Source organism: Thalassophryne amazonica, chromosome 4 (genome assembly GCF_902500255.1).
Source record: "Thalassophryne amazonica chromosome 4, fThaAma1.1, whole genome shotgun sequence".
Lineage (NCBI taxonomy): Eukaryota > Metazoa > Chordata > Actinopteri > Batrachoidiformes > Batrachoididae > Thalassophryne > Thalassophryne amazonica.
Window position 1 is genome coordinate 32929765 of NC_047106.1, and position 20779 is coordinate 32950543.

Genomic DNA, 20779 nt, shown 5'->3' on the forward strand with positions numbered 1-20779 from the left:
TCTCATGCACATGTGGAGCTGTGTCAGGGAAACTTGTGCCAAATGAATATGCTGGAGCTGCTGTGAAAACTGTGTAGAAATGGAAGAAGCCGAAATAGACGCACACACGCACGCAGAGTTATTAAATTTGGTGGTGATGTATCTGATGAATAGCTAATATTAAATTGCCACTGTGCCTACTGTGTGTTTAATACAGTGACAATCAGACGGAAAACCGTTTATTTTTATCAGCTGAGTGTACAAAGTGCAAATTTAACAATGCCTTGTTGCTATGGTTCCAGTGCTCTGACAAACAGCAGAGGTCTGTCTGGTTTCCTGGTGGCGAAGAGGCAGTAAATGAAGCGATTTAATTTGGCACACGTGTGAAGGTTAGAGAGGAAAGAGGTGCTCACATCTGCAGCCAGCTCAGGTCATCAGATCTGAAGAACAACAACACAAACATGTTACCTGCTGAATTTGTCCATGTAGTTCACAGAGCAGAGCAGGGGCCTCATTCATAACGGCTGTGCATGCAAAAAAAGGTGATCTAAAAGATGCACACAATTTTTTTTATGCATTTATAAAAACAAACTAGATGGCAAAATGTTTGCGTATATACACAAACTGTGACCCATGCATACAAACAGTTTGGAGGGGGTTAAAACGATGCTGTATGCCAGTGAGTTATAACTTGTGCGGTTAATAACACACATCACATCAGCATCTTTAGATGTGATAGCGAACCATAATTATTCCAGAGTGACTGTTCAATTGTTAAATATACAAGCCAACTGAAATCTATCAAACCACACATTTAACAGTTTATCAGCGCACTGCAGCTTCAGAAAGCCTGCTGCTACTGGCATGAAACAAGTAGTTGCACTTCAGCGACAGTGAGGTGACATCAGCCGGCACTGAGGTGAGGACAGGAAGGAAATGTAGGGTGGAGATGGCAGAGGAGGTGGCAGAGTCGCACCTGTGACAGAAGGCACTGGTGGGTACCTTGGCAACTGGCAAAGCGGGTTTGGGCTACTTTCCAAAGACCCAGGTTGGCAAGGCCAAGGAGAGACAGTATTTACTCCAGGAAGAGTTCTGAGCAGGGTGGTAGGACTCCATCAGCAGGGAGCATGGACAAAGTGGGAGAGTACACTACAGAATTTACTGGTCGAACATCATGCAGACAGGCATCTTTCAAGTCCGCTTCCTGGTGCAAGCATTCTACAATGCCCTGGCAAGCTCAGGAAACCCCGGGGAAAAGGGCCAGAGGGGAAATGACCTGATACCATAATGGCCATGTCTGTTGGTCTGTTAGCTGCGATATCTCTAAATCAGAGGTTATTATGTAAACTAGATTAATGATAATATCTGTAATAATCTCATCTCGTCTCAGATATCTGACATCAATCATGTCACATGACGACATCAAGCAAGGCTAGATGATTAGCTGGTGGTGATGAGACACTGTAATTGTTTTGGTGACTTGTTTTTTTTATTGATCATTTAAGTCAAACTTGGGCTATTTTACTTTTCTCTGTTGCCATTTTCCATATTTAAGTTACATAAACAAAAAATACTTATGTTTGGTGATATCACTTCAGGAAATTTGTATTGTTTTCACCCTAAATTTTGGATGTTTGTTTTTTAACAAAACAATCAAGCAATCATAAGGTTGATTAATTAATTGATTGAGAATTAACAAACCTAACAGTGAAGTAGTCCATTATTTCATGTCTTCACGTTATAAACACAATGTGCTGTTTATTACAAAAACTAAATGACACTTACTGAACCTGTGCCTTGGTTATCCGCCGACCCTCGGACATCATTTCCGCCACATGAGCCAAAGAACGGTCAAACATCACGCCGGCTGCTGCTACCACCACGTCATCTCTGTCAAAGACGAAATGAAAGACAAGGAACCTAACTGGAATTTTACTTCTGCTTCAGGAGTTTTCACACTGAACCGCTCACTTTATGTAAAATGCCAGAAACGTCCTCTCTTTCACGCTGCCTTTGAATATGATTTCTGTATGTCCTTCCCCGTAGCCTAGAATGAGGGTGAAGAAAGGAGGAAATCAGATTAAAACAACTCAGGCTTAAATATTTAAATGTTAAAGGAAGAGTTTCAAACAATAAGATCAACCTGTGTATCGGATGCTCTTTCCACCCAACATGGTCCAGAAGAACGGCACAGATTCAATTGTGGTTGGTTTGTTTATCATATTTAGGCCAGCTACTCTTCCTGAAGTACACAGCACAAGAACATGTTTGAACTTACTGGGTGAAGAAGACACTGACTGTAAATGATAAAGCTCTGTTACTTTTCAATGCTCAGTCTCTTACCTTGGGGATTTGACATTTGCCAGTGACCAATGCTGACCCTTTGACCTCCACGTATGGCCAGAGGAAAGGCAGTAACATCTCCAGCACTAAAGACGTCAGGAACATTGGTCCTCATGAACTGTCCGAAGTGAACAGAATGCCTCTATATAAGGTCAACAGTAAAACGCATCCATATATTTATATACAGTGAGGAAAATAAGTATTTGATCCACTGTCGATTTTGCAAGTTTTCCCACCTGCAAAGAATGGAGAGGTCTGTCATTTTGATCGTAGGTACGCTTCAACTGTGAGAGACAGAATCTAAAAAAAAACAAACAAAAAAACAGTCCTGTGCTGTCTTGATCAGGGGGACCTTTCTGCCCTGCAGGATTTTAAACCATGGCATGTGTTACTAATGTAATCTTTGCAACTGTGGTCCCAGCTCTCTTCAGGTCATTGATCAGGTCCTCCTGTGTAGTTCTGAGCTTTCTCAGAATCATCCTTACCCCACAAAGTGAGATCTTGCATGGAATCCCAGACTGAGGAAGATTGACAGTCATTTTATGTTTCTTCCATTTTCTAATAATCACACCAACAGTTGTTGCCTTCTCACCAAGCTGCTTGCCTGTTGTCCTGTAGTCCATTCCAGCCTTGTGCAGGTCTACAGTTTTGTCCCTGGTGTCCTTAGACAGCTCTTTGGTCTTGGCCATGGTGGACAGGTTGGAGTGTGATTGATTGAGTGTGTGAACAGGTGTCTTTTATACAGGTAACGAGTTCAAAAAGGTGCAGTTAATACAGGTAAAGAGTGCAGAATAAGAGGGCTTCTTAAAGAAAAATTAACAGGTCTGTGAGAGCCAGAAATCTTGTTGGTTGGAAGGCGATCAACTACTTATTTCATGCAATAAAGTGCACATTAATTATTAAAAAAACCCATACAATAACAATACTTTTTTTTTTTTTTAGATTCTGTCTCTCACAGTTGAAGTGTAGCTACAATAAAACTTACAGACCTCTACATTCTTTGTAGGTGGGAAAACATGCAAAATAGACAGTGGCTCAAATACTTATTTGCCTCACAGCATTTCTCATGTTCACAGTTTGGCTAAATTTTAGTGGCTGTGTTGACACCCCCCTGCCCCCTCTCCCCCCACACCCAAACACTGAAAAATGAATTAAAGTACTGTAGTACAATAAATAAAATGTAAAAGGAATACTTTAATAATGGATTTATTCATTCTTTTTTTTAACAGTTTAGTCCAGTTGGGGTGGTGGTGGTGGTGGGGGGTTGCTATCCCAGCAGTCATTAGGTAAGAGGCAGGATACATCCTGGACAGGCCACCAATCTATTATAGAGTCAACACACAACTACACTCAATTTAGAGTCATCAATTCACAGAGCCTGTGTGTCTTTGGAAGAGGGAGGAAGCCGGAGCACCGGGAGGGAACACACGCAAAGACGGGGTTATTAAGTCAAAGTCCACACAGAAGGGTCCAGGTCAGAAACAAACTCTGGACCTTCTTTGCTGTGAGGTAGCAGTGCTACCCACTCATAATTCAAACCAAGTCTAACACATAAACCAGCAAATTCACATTCAAAACTTACCATGTTGAACACAAACAAGGTTGTGCTCTTATTTGTACGTTACCTCGTCAACAATAACAGCTTTTCTGAAATCCACTTCCACCTCACTTCCCACCAAGAAGTCTGAATTTGGGATTACACCTGAAACGAAAGGAGAATAAATAATGAATATAATTATGATTTTAACATCTGCCAATGAGTTCATGTAGTCATTACCCTTACCAAAAAGTAGTATATGCAAGTATGTTTCAAGTATACTTCTAGTTTACTTTTTATATACTTATCAGTACTATTTTTTGGTAAGGGTAGTGTTTGTTTGTTTGTCAACAGGATTACAAAAAACTACAAGGCTAATTTTTGTGAAACTTGGCGGAGTCTCAGTCAAGGAATAAGTCTTTAAATTTTGGAACTGATTCAGGATTTCTTTTCCCCACTTCTTTTTAAACACTATGAGATACAGTAAAGTTCAGAATTACTGACACATGTGGATTTTAACTACAGAATAAAAATGTGATTTTTTTTCATGTATCTGTCCTGTCATTTGTTTAAAGCAAACTGGCCACAAAAGTCATGATTTACTGTAAATTCAGAGTGATAACATCAAAGTAGTCTGTTTTGTTGTTGCTGAATAATACTGTATAAATTCCTTCATTTGCACTGATTTCTGAACACATTTTACATTCTGGACTTGAAACATTTACACAGCCCTGCAGACCTTGATCAAGATCCAGAACAAATTGCATTTGCTGTATGACAAACACACCTAAAATTTTACTGAAAATGTACAGATTAAATCAAAAGAACCCAATACTAAAGAATCTAATAATGATCTGCACCCACACCATTGAATTTTAATGGGTTATTTACAGTGGGGAAAATAAGTATTTGACCCCCTGTCAGTTTTGCATGTTTTCCCACTTACAAAGAATGTAGAGGTCTGTAATTTTTATCGTAGGTACACTTCAACTGTGAGAGACAGAATCTAAAAAAAATCCAGAAAATCACATTGTATGATTTTTAAATAATTAATTTGCATTTTATTGCATAAAATAAGTATTTGACCCCCTAGAAAAACAGAGCTTAATAATTGTTACAGAAACATTTGTCTGCCATTACAGAGGTCAGATGTTTCCTGTAGTTCTTGACCAAGTTTTCACACACTGCAACAGGGATTTTGGTCCACTCCTCCATACAGATCTTCTCCAAATCTTTCGGTTTGGAGTTTCAGCTCCCTCCAAAGATTTTCTATTGAGTTCAGGTCTGGAGACTGGCCAGGCCACTCCAGGACCTTGAAATCCTTCTTACGGAGCCCCTCCTTAGTTGCTCTGGCTGTGTGTTTGGGGTCATTGTCATGCTGGAAGACCCAGCCATGACCCATCTTCAATGCTCTTACCGAGGGAAGGAGGTTGTTTGCCAAAATCTCGCAATACATGACCCCATCCATCCTCCCTTCAATACGGTGCAGTCGTCCTGTCCCCTTTGCAGAAAAGCAGCCCCAGAGTATGATGTTTCCACCCCGATGCTTCACGGTTGGGATGGTTTTCTTGGGGTTATTCTCATCCTCTAAACATTTTAAGTGGAGTTGATTCCAAAAAACTCTATTTTGGTCTCATCTGACCGCATGACCTTCTCCCATGCCTCCTCTGGATCATCCAGATGGTCACTGGAGAACTTCAAATGGGCCTGGACATGTGCTGGCTTGAGCAGGGGGACCTTGCTGCCCTGCAGGATTTTAAACCATAACAGCATCATGTGTTACTAATGTAATCTTTCTGACTGTGGTCCCAGCTCTCTTCAGGTCATTGACCAGGTCCTCCTGTGTAGTTCTGAGCTTTCTCAGAATCATCCTTATCCCACAAAGTGAGATCTTGCATGGAATCCCAGACAAAGGGAGATTGACAGTCATCTTGTGCTTCTTCCACTTTCTAATAAATAATCATAACAGTTGTTGTCTTCTACCAAGCTGCTTGCCTGTTGTTCTGTAGTCCATCCCAGCCTTGTGCAGGTCTACAGTTTTGTCCCTGGTGTCCTTAGACAGCTCTTTGGTCTTGGCTATGGAGGACAGGTTGGAGAGTGATTGATTGAGTGTGTGAACAGGTGTCTTTTATACAGGTAACAAGTTCAGACAGGCGCAATTAATACAGGTAAAGAGTGCAGAATAAGAGGGCTTCTTAAAGAAAAATTAACAGGTCTGTGTGAGCCAGAATTCTTGCTGGTTGGTAGGGGGTCAAAAACTTATTTTATGCAATAAAATGCAAATTAATTATTTAAAAATCATACAATGTGATTTTCTGGATTTTTCTTTTTTTTTTTTTTATTCTGTCTCTCACAGTTGAAGTGTACCTACAATAAAAATTACAGACCTCTACATTCTTTGTAGGTGGGAAAACCTGCAAAACTGACAGGGGGTCAAATACTTATTTTCCCCACTGTATGTGATGACTATGATGTGTATGATGACTGTGATGACATTTCCACCAAAGATGCCAGAAATCATGAAGTTGGGTTTTAAGTAATCTTGTTGACAGACAAACAAGGAATTAGAGATTAAAAAGAAAAAAAAATTTCAATGGAGGTTACCAATTCCCAGTATCACCACATCAGCATTCAGCACAGCACCGCTCTTCAGCACCACCGCCTTCACCTGAGTAAAACACAGACTTTATGGGCCTACAACACAAACTCCATCGGGATTTAAAAGGCACAGTTACAGTTTGATTGACAGTGTTGTAAGCGAGGTCACCTTGTTATTTTCCCCTCTGATCTCAGCCACGCTGTCATTCATATAGAACTTAACATTATTTTGTCTTCCAGCATCTTAAAAGAGAAAAAAAAAAATATGATAATATAATCCACAAAATAAAGCACACCCAGCATCACCTAACAGCCACTGTTGTTTCTTACTTGCATGGACATCTTGCCGATCTCCGGCCCCAGCGAGTGTTCAAATGGATAAGTACTGGTACCAACCACGACCACGCTGCCAGCTTTGTCTGATAAATAAGATGCCACCTCCATACCTGTGTTTTTAATAAAACATGTAAATGCTGAAGGGGAAATGTGTTGTCTGGTACATACAGCAGGTAAAATAAGTATCGAACATTTTTCTCAGTAAATATGTTTCTAAAGGTGTTGACATGAAATTTTCACCAGATGTCAGTAATTACAAAAGTGATCCACACATACAAAGAAATTTCAATTCAATTTCAATTTGAAATTGACATACAAAGCAACCAAAATAAATGAGTACAGAAATTAAGTTATGTGTAATAATGTGAAATGATACAGGACAAAAGTATTGAACACATGATGAAAGGGAAGTGCAAAAACACATGGAAAGCCAAGACACCAGCTGAAATCCATCAGCAATTAGAAAGCAATCCTGTGCCGTATCAGTGCAAATTAATATCAGCTGGTTCAGTCCCAATTGATGGCCTATAAAAAGGTGTCTCATTACCAAGGTGTCACACAAGAAACATCTCATGATGGGTAAAAGCAAACAGCTCTCTCAAGATCTTTGCAACGTTGTTGTTCCAAAACATACTAATGTTATTGGTTATAGAAGGATTTCTAAACTTCTGAATGCTCCAGTGAACACTGAGGCCATAATCTGGAAGTGGAAAGAGCATCATTTCACCATAAACCAACTACGACCAAGTGCTCCTTGCAAGATCTCTGACAGAGGAGTGAAAAAATGATCAGAAGAGCTGTCCAAGAGTTAAGGACCACTTGTGGAGAGCAACTGAACAATTGTTTCAAACAAAACAATAAGTAATACACTCACACACTGCAGGCTGTATGCACATTCAGCAAGATTCCATTGCTGAAGAAAAAAACATGTTGAAGCTTGTTTAAAATTTGATGCACAACATTTAGACAAGCCTGTGAAATACTGGGAGAATATAATCTGCTCAGATGAGGCCAGAATTGAACTCTTTGTATGCCATAAAACACAACATAAATGGCACTGTACATCAGCCCAAAACACCATACCAACAGTGAAGTTTGGAGGTGGGAACATCATAGTGTGAGGCTGCTTTTCAGCATCCGGCACTGACAAACTTCATATAATTGACTGAAAGATGAATCAAAAAATGTACTGAGACATTCTTGATAAAAATCTACCAGGATAATGAAAATGAAACGAGAGTGGACATTTCAGCAAGACAATGATCCCAAACACACAGCCAAGGAAACTCTCAGTTGGTTTCAGAGAATGAAAATAAAGCTGCTAGAATGGTCCAGCCAATCACCTGACTTAAATCCAATAGAAAATCTATGGAACAAATTAAAGATCTGAATTCACAGAAGAGGTCCATGGACTCTTCAAGATTTGAAGACTGTTTCACACCTGAGCAATGCATGTAACTAGTTTCTCCATACAGGAGGTGTCTTGAAGCTGTCTTTACCAAGAAAGGCTTTTGTTCGAAGGATTACCGTAAATAAATTTCAGTAAGCATGTTCAATACTTTTTTCCTGTGTCATTTCATTTTATTACACACAATTTAATTTCTGCATTTATTCATTTTGATTTATTTGGATGTGTGGATTACTTGGGTTGTTACTGACATCTGTTGAAAATTTCATGTTGGTAGGACCTTTAGAAATATATTTATTGAGAAAAATTGTGACATGTTCAACACTTGTTTTACCCACTGTATATGCTGAAGTACTGATTTTCCTGCTTCACATGGATACAAAGTGAGAAAAAAACAATTTCAACATGCAAAAGAACACAAAGCAGCTTATTAGCAAAACATGTACAAACTTGTTTTTGTACAGATGAACAAGGGGGGTTTCATTTTGCAGCGACAACAGAATTCAGATATAACAACCTATGAAGGATGTTCCGATGACAACAGCGTTCCGGTAAAGGCAGGAAGTGTGAATCTCCTTTGCATCTTCATAATTCTGCAGTAACTTCACTCCACTCAGGTTCCAACCAGGACAGTCGACCACCCGAGCCCTGTCAAAAGAACATGTTCCATATTGTCAGTCATATTGTTCATGCATGGCTTGTTCCAGGAGCCCATTTCTCATCATTTCTCATGTTTGGGTTCCCCAGGAACTGATTCATACCTTGTTAACCCAGGCAATGTCCAAGCCAATATGGCTTTAATTATATGTCTCTCACTCATGTTCTGGGGTAGTCATGTGTGTGTGTGTGTGTGTGTGAGGGTGTGTGGGGGGTGGGGGGGGGGGGGGGTGGAATGGTAAAGGGTAAATGGACTGCATTTATATTTTGTTTTTTGCTTCGGCTTGTAAATATATAGTATTTTGTATGTAAGTAGGTATGTGTAGGTGTATATTTATGTTTGTGTATATATATGTGTATATATGTATATGTGTATGTATGTTGATGTGTATATGTATGTGTATGTGTATATATATGTATATATATATATATTGATATCGGTTTAGGTGTGTAGGAATTTATGTGTATATGTGGCAAAGGGTATTACTGGTTGTGGGGAAGAAGGGGTAGGGATAAATAAGCTGATGCTTCACCCTACCCCTTTTCGGACATGTTGGGTACACAGTAGGAACTTTTTTGTTGTTGTCTTTACTGATCTATCTTGTAATTGTTGTTGTATCAAATGTTCGAAATAAACAGTTTTCATTCATTCATTCATTCATTCATTCATTCATTCAACCCAAAGTCCAACACCCTAAGGCTCTATGAGCAACGGAAAGAGAGAGGTCAAGGATTACTGAATGTCAGAGCCACAATCCAGAGTGAGATGAGAAGCATCCATGAATACATCAGAAAGATGGCCCCTGATATCAATGGCTACAAGAGTGCCTCGGGCAGCCGAAGACAGATTAGCAGAAGGAACAGCAGGAGGTAGTATCATGGAGGACCAAGCCCCTCCATGGGATGTACCATCGACAGATAGAGGAAGTGACTGACACCAAGAAGTTCTACCAGTGGCTAGAAAAGGCCGGCCTAAAGGACAGCACAGAGGCTCTGATCACGGCAGCACAAGAATAAACCCTAAGCACCAGATCCATAGAGAGAGAAGTCTACCACAGCTGACAGGATCCAAGATGCAGGCTGTGCAAATGTGTAAGCTGGGATAAATGTGGCAACTCCAGCCAACAGCAACATAAAAAAAAGGAGCAAGAGGAAACTCGAGAAGTACCACTGGCTGAAGGAACAACTGTAGCAGATGGTAAAGTCCAAAGTGGTCCCATTGGTAACAGCAGCATAAGGAGCTGTAACCCCCAAACTCTAAAAGTGCGTACAGCAGATTCCAGACACAACATCAAATATCTCTTTTCAATATGAGTGCAGTCTTAGGAACAGCTAAGACACTGCGCAGAACCCTCAGCTTCCTACGCCTCTGGTAGAAAACCCAAGCTTGAGGAACACACATACTTCATCTGCTCCCCCTCGCCCTTAATATATATATATATATATATATATATATATATATATATATATATATATATATATATATATATATATATATATATATATATATATATAAAATTTTTGTCCTGTATGAATCAATCACATAAAAATAAAAAGACATCCATACTGTACATTTTCTTGTAAAATGATTCTCACCTGCATCTGGTTGCAATGAGGAGCTGGTCATAAGTCTGTGACGTTCCATCACTTATCTTCAGCATCCTATCGGCTGTATTAACAGAAACAACCTGTCACAAAACACACACTTATATATACACTGCCACATGACCAAACAGGCAATCTGTTCCAAAAAGGTGAAAACACATGATACGTTTAATTTCCTCATGACTCACCTCTTTGTTTGTCCACACCTCTATCCCAAACGGCTGCAAAAAGTCACATGATCGGAGAAGGATGCTGCTGCTCTCCACATTCATCGACTAAACAGAGGTAAAGTTATTTATTTCTTTAAAATCATCAACAAGCCCTGCAAACAGGCCTGCAGAGTGTCTGTTTCCCAGATTCGGAGTCCATTCGCTCTTCAGTTCTTACCTTACTCAGCTTAGGTTTGTCAAAAGGAGGCAGGGAGTCTTTGGTCACCATAATTATTCGACCCTGGTAGGAGTTCTGCTGAAACGTCTCAGTGCACACCAGGGAGGCGGGGCCTGAAGACAAAATTCACACATTCAGTACATATTAAGTCCAACAAAGGGGTCAATTCAATTTCAATTATTTCATTTATATTGCACCAAATTACCACAAAGTTGCTTCAAGGTGCTTCACACAAGTAAGGTCTAACCTTACCAACCCCCAGAGCAAGCACACAGGTGACAGTGCTAAGGAAAAACTCCCTGTGGTGATTTGAGGAAGAAACCTCAAGCAGACCAGACTCAAAGGGGTGACCCTCTGCTTGGGCCATGCTGCTAACACAATTTACAAAACAAATATACAGGAAATTTTGGGAATCCATGCTGGTGTACAGGATGGGAGGCCTGCAGAAGAAGACACCCACTCCCACTTCTGGATGGAACCGCACCTCAAACAGAGAGAGAGGAAAAAAAAAAAGAATCAGGCATCGGAAAGACAACAAATACAGTATAATTTATTGGCAATTAAGCAAGAAAAACAGAAGGTTAAGGTGATCGCCGGCCACTAGCCCTGAGCTTCACTAAAAGACCCAGATTTTAGATAAAGTTGAGGCCGCGGCCTGCACTGTTTCCTAATAAAATGAATTTAAAAGGGTAGAAAGCATAGTAACATAATATGCCAGTATGCTAGCCATACAAAAGAGAAAATAAGGAAAATAAGTGCATCTTGAGTCTGGACTTGAAAGAATCTCACTGGTCACGTGATACATTATTTCAACAAACTAACTGAGCCCACTGAATGCCTTAAAGCTACAGCGTGTAGGATTTAGTGTTATCTCGTGGAGAGGTTACAGATTTCATTATACTGTCACCAATAATGATTTTGTTTCCCTTCATGTTTTTACAGTGCATCCAGAAAGTATTCACAGCACTTCAGTTTTCCAAAATTTTATGTTACAGCCTTATTCCAAAATGAATGAAATTCATTTTCCCCTCAAAATTCTACACACAATACCCCAAAATGACAATGTGAAAAACATTTTTTTAAGATTTCTGGGGGGCAAATTTATAAAAAAAACAAACAAAAAACAAAACAAAAACTAAGAAATCACATGTACGTAAGTATTCACAGCCTTTGTCATCAATCTCAATATTGAGCTCAGGTGCTGTTTCCACTGAGCTCAGGTGTATCCTGTTTCCACTGATCATCCTTGAGATGGTTCTACAGCTTACATGGAGTCCACCTGGGGTAAATTTGGTTGATTGGACATGATTTGGAAAGACACACACCTGTCTAGATATAAGGTCCTAGAGTTGACAGTGCATGTCAGAGCACAAACCAAGCATGAAGTCAAAGGAATTATCTGTAGACCTCCTAGACAGGATTGTCTCGAGGCACAAATCTGGGAAGGGTACAGAAACATTTCTGCTGCTTTGAAGGTCCCAATGAGCACAGTGGCCTCCATCATCTGTAAAAGTAAGAAGTTCAGATCCACCAGGACTCTTCCTAGAGCTGGTTGCCCGGCTAAACTGAGTGATTGGGGGAGAAGGACCTTAGTCAGGGAGGTAACCAAGAACCCGATGGTCTCCAGCATTCCTCTGTGGTGAGAAAACGGTGCACATGCACCTGAGATAACCTTTCTGACGGCACAAAATATTACAGAGCAAACAAACAGTACAACCTTCATCAAACAACACCACACACTCATGTCAGTCACACCTGGATACACACCGCACTGAAACAACCTGCACATGAACCTGTACGGCCAAACCTTCACCCACATCTGAATAAATGCACCTGCTGAGAATGGGCAGTTTGTTGAACACAGACTCAAACACACACAGATTTTGCAGCTTGGTTTGGAACTGAAGAAGAACAAAAAAGAGAAATCAGTGGTTGCTCCTCTGGACACCGTCGACTCATAGCTAGTGTAGGCAAACAAACAGAGAACCCTCGTTTTAGTGAAGTGGTTGATTATACATATTGCTTTTCACCACAGAAGACAAAGCATCATGAATCTCTATCATCAAAGAACATGAAGTGAGACAATATCACGACCAGCAAGGACGTAATGCAATCTGCAACATCACTTGATGAAACTAGAACCGACACACTGAAGCAACTCACAGTGTGAAGACTGACATGTAATCATCATCACCCTGCACATTTGTTGTATGTGTGCATGCATGAAGAAACTGTTTAATAAAGGGATTAGACAAAACCACGATTCAAGGTATGCTGAGATTTAACCCCATATGGTCAATTCCCATGTAAAATGTTATGTAGTTGTTTCCAGCATACTTTGATCCTCAGTTTATTCAATCTGCTGGATGTGTACTGACGTCTCCCTAATATCTTCTATTGTCTGATTTACTGTAACGAGATGCACTGTTCCTCCATGTGGTTTAAATAAGAGGGCCTTAAACCGATGGCTTGAGGTGTCAGTTGTCACATAAACTTTATTCCCTCTGTTTCTTACCGCCTCCTATCAGTACGACGGTATGGTGGACGTCTGGTTCCACGCTGCACATCGGCTTCATCCGTTTGGTCACATTCAGATTCTGAGGGAATGAGCAAAATACAACCAAGGAACTGTTTAAAGTAGAATATTGCAAGACCAATGAAGGAAAAAATGTAGCTGTACAGTATGTGTGCTCATGGCCTAGCTCAAAAATAATGAAGCCAAAGTGTGACATAACCATTAAAATTTAAAAGTGGTCTTTTTTCTGAAATGTTATCATTTTAGGTATGGTTATATATCAGAGTTTCAATATTTCTATTGGTCTCGGTTCAGTCATTGCTAGAAATTATCAGTGCATATATACTATAATGTGCTAGAGCGTAACGTTTGCGACAACAGTTGGAGGTATCTTCTTTTGTCTGCAGAAGCCTGAAACAAAGAAATTCTGTCCATTAGTTCCTCGTATTACTGAACAAGTAATATAATTATTCTATTGAAGCAGAGTAGGAGATATAGCTAAGGTGTTGACACAAATAAATCAAGGACTCTTCTCAGCGTTACGCTTGCGACAGTTTTACCTTGCTTTAGAAACATGTTTTTTTCTAGGAAATGACATTTCTACCTTTACAAAAATGTACTACTGTGTGTTAGTATGAAGCACAAACAAACAAACTGACAAAATACAAGGTTATTTCTTTAACATTCAACTTTAAATGATAATGCTAACTATCAATCTCACACAATATTGATGAAAAAGTGCTATTTTTGGGGTAAATTTCATGCTTATCTCTGGAACCCTGCGGAATTTTTCCATGAAATTTTCAGTACCTGTCAAAGAGACCATAGGCAACTCACAGATAAATCTGGATGGTGCTAAATAAAATAATGGCTTGTTCATGACAAATGCAATGCAAATCAGCAGTTAGGCTTCATTACACTATGTAACAAATTTTTATTTTTGTTTTGTTCCTGGGTACACAGTGAGTTTTCCTAACCTGTTATGCCTTAAATAAATAGAAAATAGCTGTTACTCCACAGAAACTTTGCTTCTGTGATCAGGACAATGATATTTTGAAATTTGTCTGTTTTCAAGAATATTCTCGATTTGCCTTCACTACTACTGAGTAGTCTTCTAGAATATTCTTTAACCGCTAGAACTGTCCAGAATTTTCTAGAAGTTTCCAGAATTATCTAGAAATTTCAAGAAACTTTTAGAACTTTCTAGAACGTAAAAAAAAAAATAAAATCAAAGTTTGTGGTGAATGTAGTCATTTTTCCATAGACTTTAGACATAAGCAGTTGAAATATAACACTTAGAAGCCAGGAACAAAAATTGTGTTACATAGTGTTATTTTTGAACTAGGTCCTATCCTGTCACATTCTGTGGGCACAACACCACACCTCAAAAACCTTTGGTCATTTGTCTCATTTCTCAACATCACTTCTGCCCCTTGTATCTGTGACCTTGTTCTGTTGGTTGTTAGCCAAAGGTCGTGACCACAGGTGAGGATAAGAGGTGATGTAATGCAGAAGACAAATGGATTTCATGTGTTAGGGAAAAAAATTTATAAAACTACAGAAAATTACCATCAATATAAAAGTTTTTTCTTTAATATATAGTATTGCTTTTACTTACTTTTTTGGTGATGGTAACATAGACTTTGCCATCCTGAACTTTGACCTGCCATACCAAGGAAACAAACGAATCTTCATCTCAGCACTATTACAGTTTGAGCTATGTGTCTAATTATTACCTTATAGGTGGGCAGACAGTCCAAACCAGGATACTCCTCAATATCTCCAGTTTTAACATTGAAACAAGCTCCATGAAAGGGACACCTCAGTCTGTCGCCAACCAGTGAACCTGGATTATTAACACCACTCAAATGACATGACAAAATGTTTCATTCATGCTTACTCATTAATCCCACAGATGACACTTCCGCACAGACGCTTTGTCATGATTTGCCCCTGCTCTCTCCATGATCATTATGGTTTTCTGTCAGTTTGTCTTTACTGAGTTCTTTTGTCTGCTTTTTTGATCATGTTTATTTTGCTTTGTCACAGCTGCTGGTTTTCTGTTCATCACACTTCAACCACATCTTGAGTTCCATACTCTTTTGGTTTAGTTTAGTCTTTGATCCACTGTTTTTGTTTGTTTCATGATTGTTTATGTCACTAGTTTGATCTATCAGGTTTATCACATTAGTCTTTGGTTGTATTATTCATGTCAGTTCTGTTCTAGTTTCTGCCTTTGATTTCCCTGATGTCTGCTTTTTTATTTTTGGTCAAGTATTAGTCTTTTCTTGTCAAGAGTCCACGCATCCTTTGTCCATTAGTTCTTGGTCTTGTTACTTTAGTATTGTTAGTTTATGGTTATTAGTCATGTCCATGTTGTCTCTGCACTCCCTTGTCTACACTCCTCATCTCTGTTCTCATGTACTCACGCCCAGTTTCATTTGTATCTGTCTCCCTCTGATCACTGCACTCTCTTGTCCTGCATCTGCACTTCCTCATCTTTGTTGGCCACACCCCATTTTGTCTTCTCCTCACCCACTTGTCACTGCACTTTACAGTGTGTCATCTTTGTTTGTCCACGCCCTCCTCCTGCCAGCTCACCACACCTGTGTTCCACATCACTGCTACTTATCTTCTATGTATTTAAACCCTTTGAGTTGTGTGTTCTGTGCTTGTTTGTTGATGTTCTGTCTCCGTTCCAGCTCACGCACCATAGTTCCTAGCCAGAGTTCTTTCTTGTCCTCGCCTTTGTCTCAGCCCTTGTATCTCTGCTTGCTGTGCTTTGGCCTCAGCCTGTATTTTTGACAACGCCCTTGCTTTACACCTGTTTGTACCGTACCGTCACTTAGCCAACTGCCTTTTTGTGTACCAGACCCCCTGCCTGAATTTCGATACAGCCTTTTATATCCTACCACCTACTTGAGTCTGCATTGCGCCTCCTACCTCCTGCTGTGCCCAGCTCTCCTGAGAATACTGACGCTTGTTGTGTTTTTAGACCATAAACCATGAGATTTCAATGTGGAAAATAAGGCAAAATGTTCAGTAGATCATATCTCAACATGATGCCGCAGACAACAGGTGCATGCTGAATTAATGCAGAGAAGAAGTAATAAAAACAATGAACTGGTGTGGAAAACAGACAAAAAAGTGACTTAAAAGATAATGTGCTCAGCTCATAGACACTAGTTTCCAAATCCACAAAATTTCACCTTGGAAAAAAAATTTCAAAGTCAAAGTCCTGTTACAAGTGGATTTTCATAAGATAAATTAGATGTGATCAAATGTAGTTCATGCACTTGAACTGATGTTTTTTTTGTGGTGTTAGATTTTTTTCAACTTTTTTGGCTTCTGAATTATTTTTCATATAATTTTCACAGAACATTGTTATCTTTGCTTTGCACAATTTCTCATTACTTTTTGACACTTGGTTTCTGACTGTGAAGATAAACAAACAGGCATAAAACTGGAACCTCCACCCAATTTTTGTGGTGTAGGTAAATCTGTAGCAGAAAAATAAGAATAACTGAGGCACTTTTGATTGAGATATAATGCAAAATGTACACCAAATGGGCTTTTCAACATTAAATTCAAATGTCCACAAAATCCACAATCTAGTTCAGATCCAGATCAAACTTTGTCAGGTGATAGTGAGTGCCAGGCTGTACCTCACTTTCAAATATGAGTGTGATTGGGGCACATTTGGTGAAGATATAATGTAAAATATACATTAAATGGGGTTTTCAATGTTAAATTTAAATGACCACAAAATCTGTAATATGAATCAGATCCGGATCAAACTTTGTCAGTTGATAAAGGATACGATCCTACATAACACTCCCAAATATGAAAGAAATTTGATCTTTTTTTGACAGAGTTATGATTTTTTTTTTAAAGATTAGTTCAATGCTAAAGATAGAGATTTCTCCAATTTTCCAAGATTTTCCTGACTTTGACCTATGACCTTGAAAACTGAACCAATTATTGTCTATTAGGATATGAATCTTCAGTAAAAATTTCAAAATGATATATGAAAAAGTGTGGGCTCCAGGCTGTTAACAAAAAGGGGTGAAAACATAACCTCCGCCCAACTTTGTTGGCGGAAGTAATAAATCACATGTTGGCTTCAGTGATTTAACTGCTAATCTGCAACATGTTTTGGATTTATAGGGGTGGTTTGCATATTAATAATCTGAAAGTTTACCTCCAATCAGAGGAGCGTTGTAATGAGAACACTTGTTACCAACAGCACAGAACTGACCATGGGTTCGAACTAAAAGCAGGTTCTGGCCCCCAACGCTTACTGCTTTCATCCTTAATACACACAAAAAGCAGCATTTCAAATTTTATTAAAAAAAATGCAAGTGATATTCCTCATCTTAGTCTCCCTAAGTAACCATTCGTTTGACACAAAGTCATTCTGGAGGTACCCAAGGATCCTCCAAAAACACCTGGTACTAAAGTTTCTGTGAAGGCTCTCAGTTGTCCAGGTGGTTTCCATAGTAACACGTGCAGAATGTGGCTTGGCGTTGTCTTGCTGAAATAAGTAGGGACGTCAATGAAAAAGACGTTGCTTGGATGGCAGCATGTGTTGCTCCAAAACCTGGATGTACCTTTCAGCATTGACGGTGCCATCACAGATGTGTAAGCTGTCCATGTCATGGGCACTAACACACCCCCATACCATCACAGATGCTGGCTTTTGAACTTTGCAATGGTAACAATCTGGATGGTCTTTTTCTTCTTTTGTCCAGAGGACATGACGTCCATGATTTCCAAGAACAATTTGAAATGTGGACTCAGACCACAGCACACTTTTCCACTTTGCATCTGTCCATTTCAAATGAGTTCGGGCCCAGAGAAGGCGGCATCGTTTATGGATGTTGTTGATGTATGGCTTTTGCTTTGCATGGTAGAGTTTTAACTTGCACTTGTAGATGTAGTGATGAACTGTGCTAAACAGGGGTGCCCAAGTTCGGTCCTCGAGATCTACCTTCCTGACACTCTGTTGTCTCCCTGCTCCAACACACCTGAATCCAATGAAAGTCTCATTTAAAGCCTGCTAGCGAGTCTTTCATTGGATTCAGGTGTGTTGGAGCAGGGAGACAAGAGTGTCAGGAAGGGAGATCTCGAGGACTGAACTTGGGCACCCCTGGTGTTAACTGGCAATGGTTTTCTGAAGTGTTCCTGAGCCCACGCGGTAAGATCCTTTACACAATGATGTTGGTTTTTAATGCAGTGGCGCCTGCGGGATCGAAGGTCACAGGCATTCAATGTTGGTTTTCGGCCTTGCCGCTTACGTGTATAAAGTTCTCCATAGTCTCTGAATCTTATGATTATATTATGGACTGTAGATGATGGAATCCCTAAATTCTTTGCAATTGAATGTTGAGAAACATTGTTCTTTAACTGTTAGACTGTTTTTTCACACAGTTGTTCACAAAGTCTTTGCTTGTGAAGGGCTGAGCCTTTTGTGGATGCTCCTTTTATACACAATCATGACACTCATCTATATCCAATTAGGTGTTCTTTGAGCATTCATCAACTTTGCCAGTCTTTTGTGAGCAAATATTTGTACAAAAACAAAAAAGTCTCTCAGTTTGAACATTAAATATCTTGTCTTTGTGGTGTATTCTATTGAATATAGGTTGAAGAGGATTTGTAAATCATTGTATTCTGTTTTTATTTACATTTTACACAACGTCACAACTTCATTGGAAGTGGGGTTGTAGACTGAATTTAGATATGGTGATATTTTTCCACTTACTGTCCATCCTGCAAGTCAACCTCCTGACACACCAGCCCAGTCACCAAATCCTGCTCCTCGGATTCATTCATAACTATAAGACAGACAGACTGTCTGTCACTGCCACTGGACTTGAGTGGATTTCATGTGGTTCTAAAATGGAACTTAAATTGTTTTATGTAACATTTATGAACAATATTTTCATCACTTGCGCTTCATCATATTTACATTTGGCAGATAGTTTTATCTAAAGAGATTATTTCTCATATGTTGATGTTATTTTAAAAAAGACAATTTGCTAGTCTCATTTCAGCGCGACTTACTACTTCCAAAAGTATTTTTCCTTTTCTTTTTATTGTTGTGTACGCATCAATGACACCAGATCACATTCCTTGGGGCAACTGTTTGTTGTGATTTGGCGCTATATAAAAAAATTGATTGATTGATTGATTCCTTGTATTTAAATTCTATTCTGATTCTTAATAAGTTCAGCTCCCCCCCCCCGACTCCGCCCATGTTTTCATTAAAAAAGTGAACTTTAATAGAAATCCTGCAAATACGCACACAGAAAAGCAGTCTTTGGCAGATGTCAACACTGTTTTGTGTTGAAACTGAATTTTATTTATAATTCTGATTCTTAATAAGTTCAGCCCCCCTTGGCTCCGCCCACGTTTTCATTAAAGTGAACTTTAATAGAAATCCTGAAAATAGGCGCGCACACACACACACACACACACACACACACACACACACACACACACACACACACACACACACACACACACACACACACACACACACAGTCTTTGGCAGATGTTAAAGTTTTGTGGCAAAACTGAACTTTATAATTCTGATTCTTAGTAAGTTCAGCACCCCCCTCCCCCGCCTGACTCCGCCCATGTTTTCAATAAAAGTGAACTTTAATAGAAATTCTGAAAATAGGCACACAGAAAAACAGTCTTTGGCAGATGTCAAAGTTTTGTGGCAAAACTGAATTTATTTATTTATAATTAATTCACTTGTAATTTAAAAATCACGGTGCAGTGTTGGTCAGCTTTTTTTTTTTTTTTTTTTGCATTTATATAGCATTTACACAGGTCTAAATCTTCCCACACACAGAACGACACAAATTAACAATATATCAAAGTACCGTATAGGTGTACTCACCTCTTCTTTTCCCCGCACAGTGGCCAAAACTACAGGCTGTATCGGTCTGATTTATCAGGCAACAAAAACACCGGCGACTCGGACCGCTGTTGCCAAATATTACTAGAGAAACAAGCGAATTTACACTTCTTCTTTCAGCTGCTCTTGTTACAGGTCGCCACAGCAGATCAACCGTTTTCATCTCAATTTGCAGACATAATGTTAATAATAATAATAATTATTATTATAAATTAAACAATGACATTTAAACGCAGCATTTTACAGGCGCGCGCACACACACACACGCAGTATCTTCTGGTAGATATTATAAAAGGGTTTAAACGTGCCCAGAACAAGATTTGGTGCATTTTGAATTGTCAGTCAAAAGCAAATGTCTTTTTTTTTGTATTTCCTCCTCCGACATATACATAAACAAGCAATAATATTGTAAAATTCTGGGACTGATTACGTCATAATACAAATCATGTTTAAAGTTAAAAATAAACTTTTATCGCAACATATCCA

At 39.3% G+C, this 20779-nt stretch overlaps 1 protein-coding gene across 1 annotated transcript; it reads right to left on the minus strand.

The window, feature by feature from the left end:
• Window positions 1-203: 203 nt before the first annotated feature.
• On the minus strand, window positions 204-20317 carry LOC117509620 (apoptosis-inducing factor 3-like). The gene is given in 20 exon segments (XM_034169363.1): window positions 204-419; window positions 1765-1869; window positions 1951-2026; window positions 2123-2221; window positions 2323-2440; window positions 3948-4024; window positions 6464-6527; window positions 6627-6683; window positions 6686-6700; window positions 6788-6903; window positions 8719-8849; window positions 10455-10546; window positions 10652-10738; window positions 10851-10963; window positions 13366-13447; window positions 14984-15028; window positions 15102-15211; window positions 17567-17676; window positions 19130-19202; window positions 20276-20317. Coding segments are annotated over 19 exon segments (1599 nt in total). The 5' UTR covers window positions 19201-19202; window positions 20276-20317; the 3' UTR covers window positions 204-388.
• Between the last annotated feature and the right edge of the window lie 462 nt (window positions 20318-20779).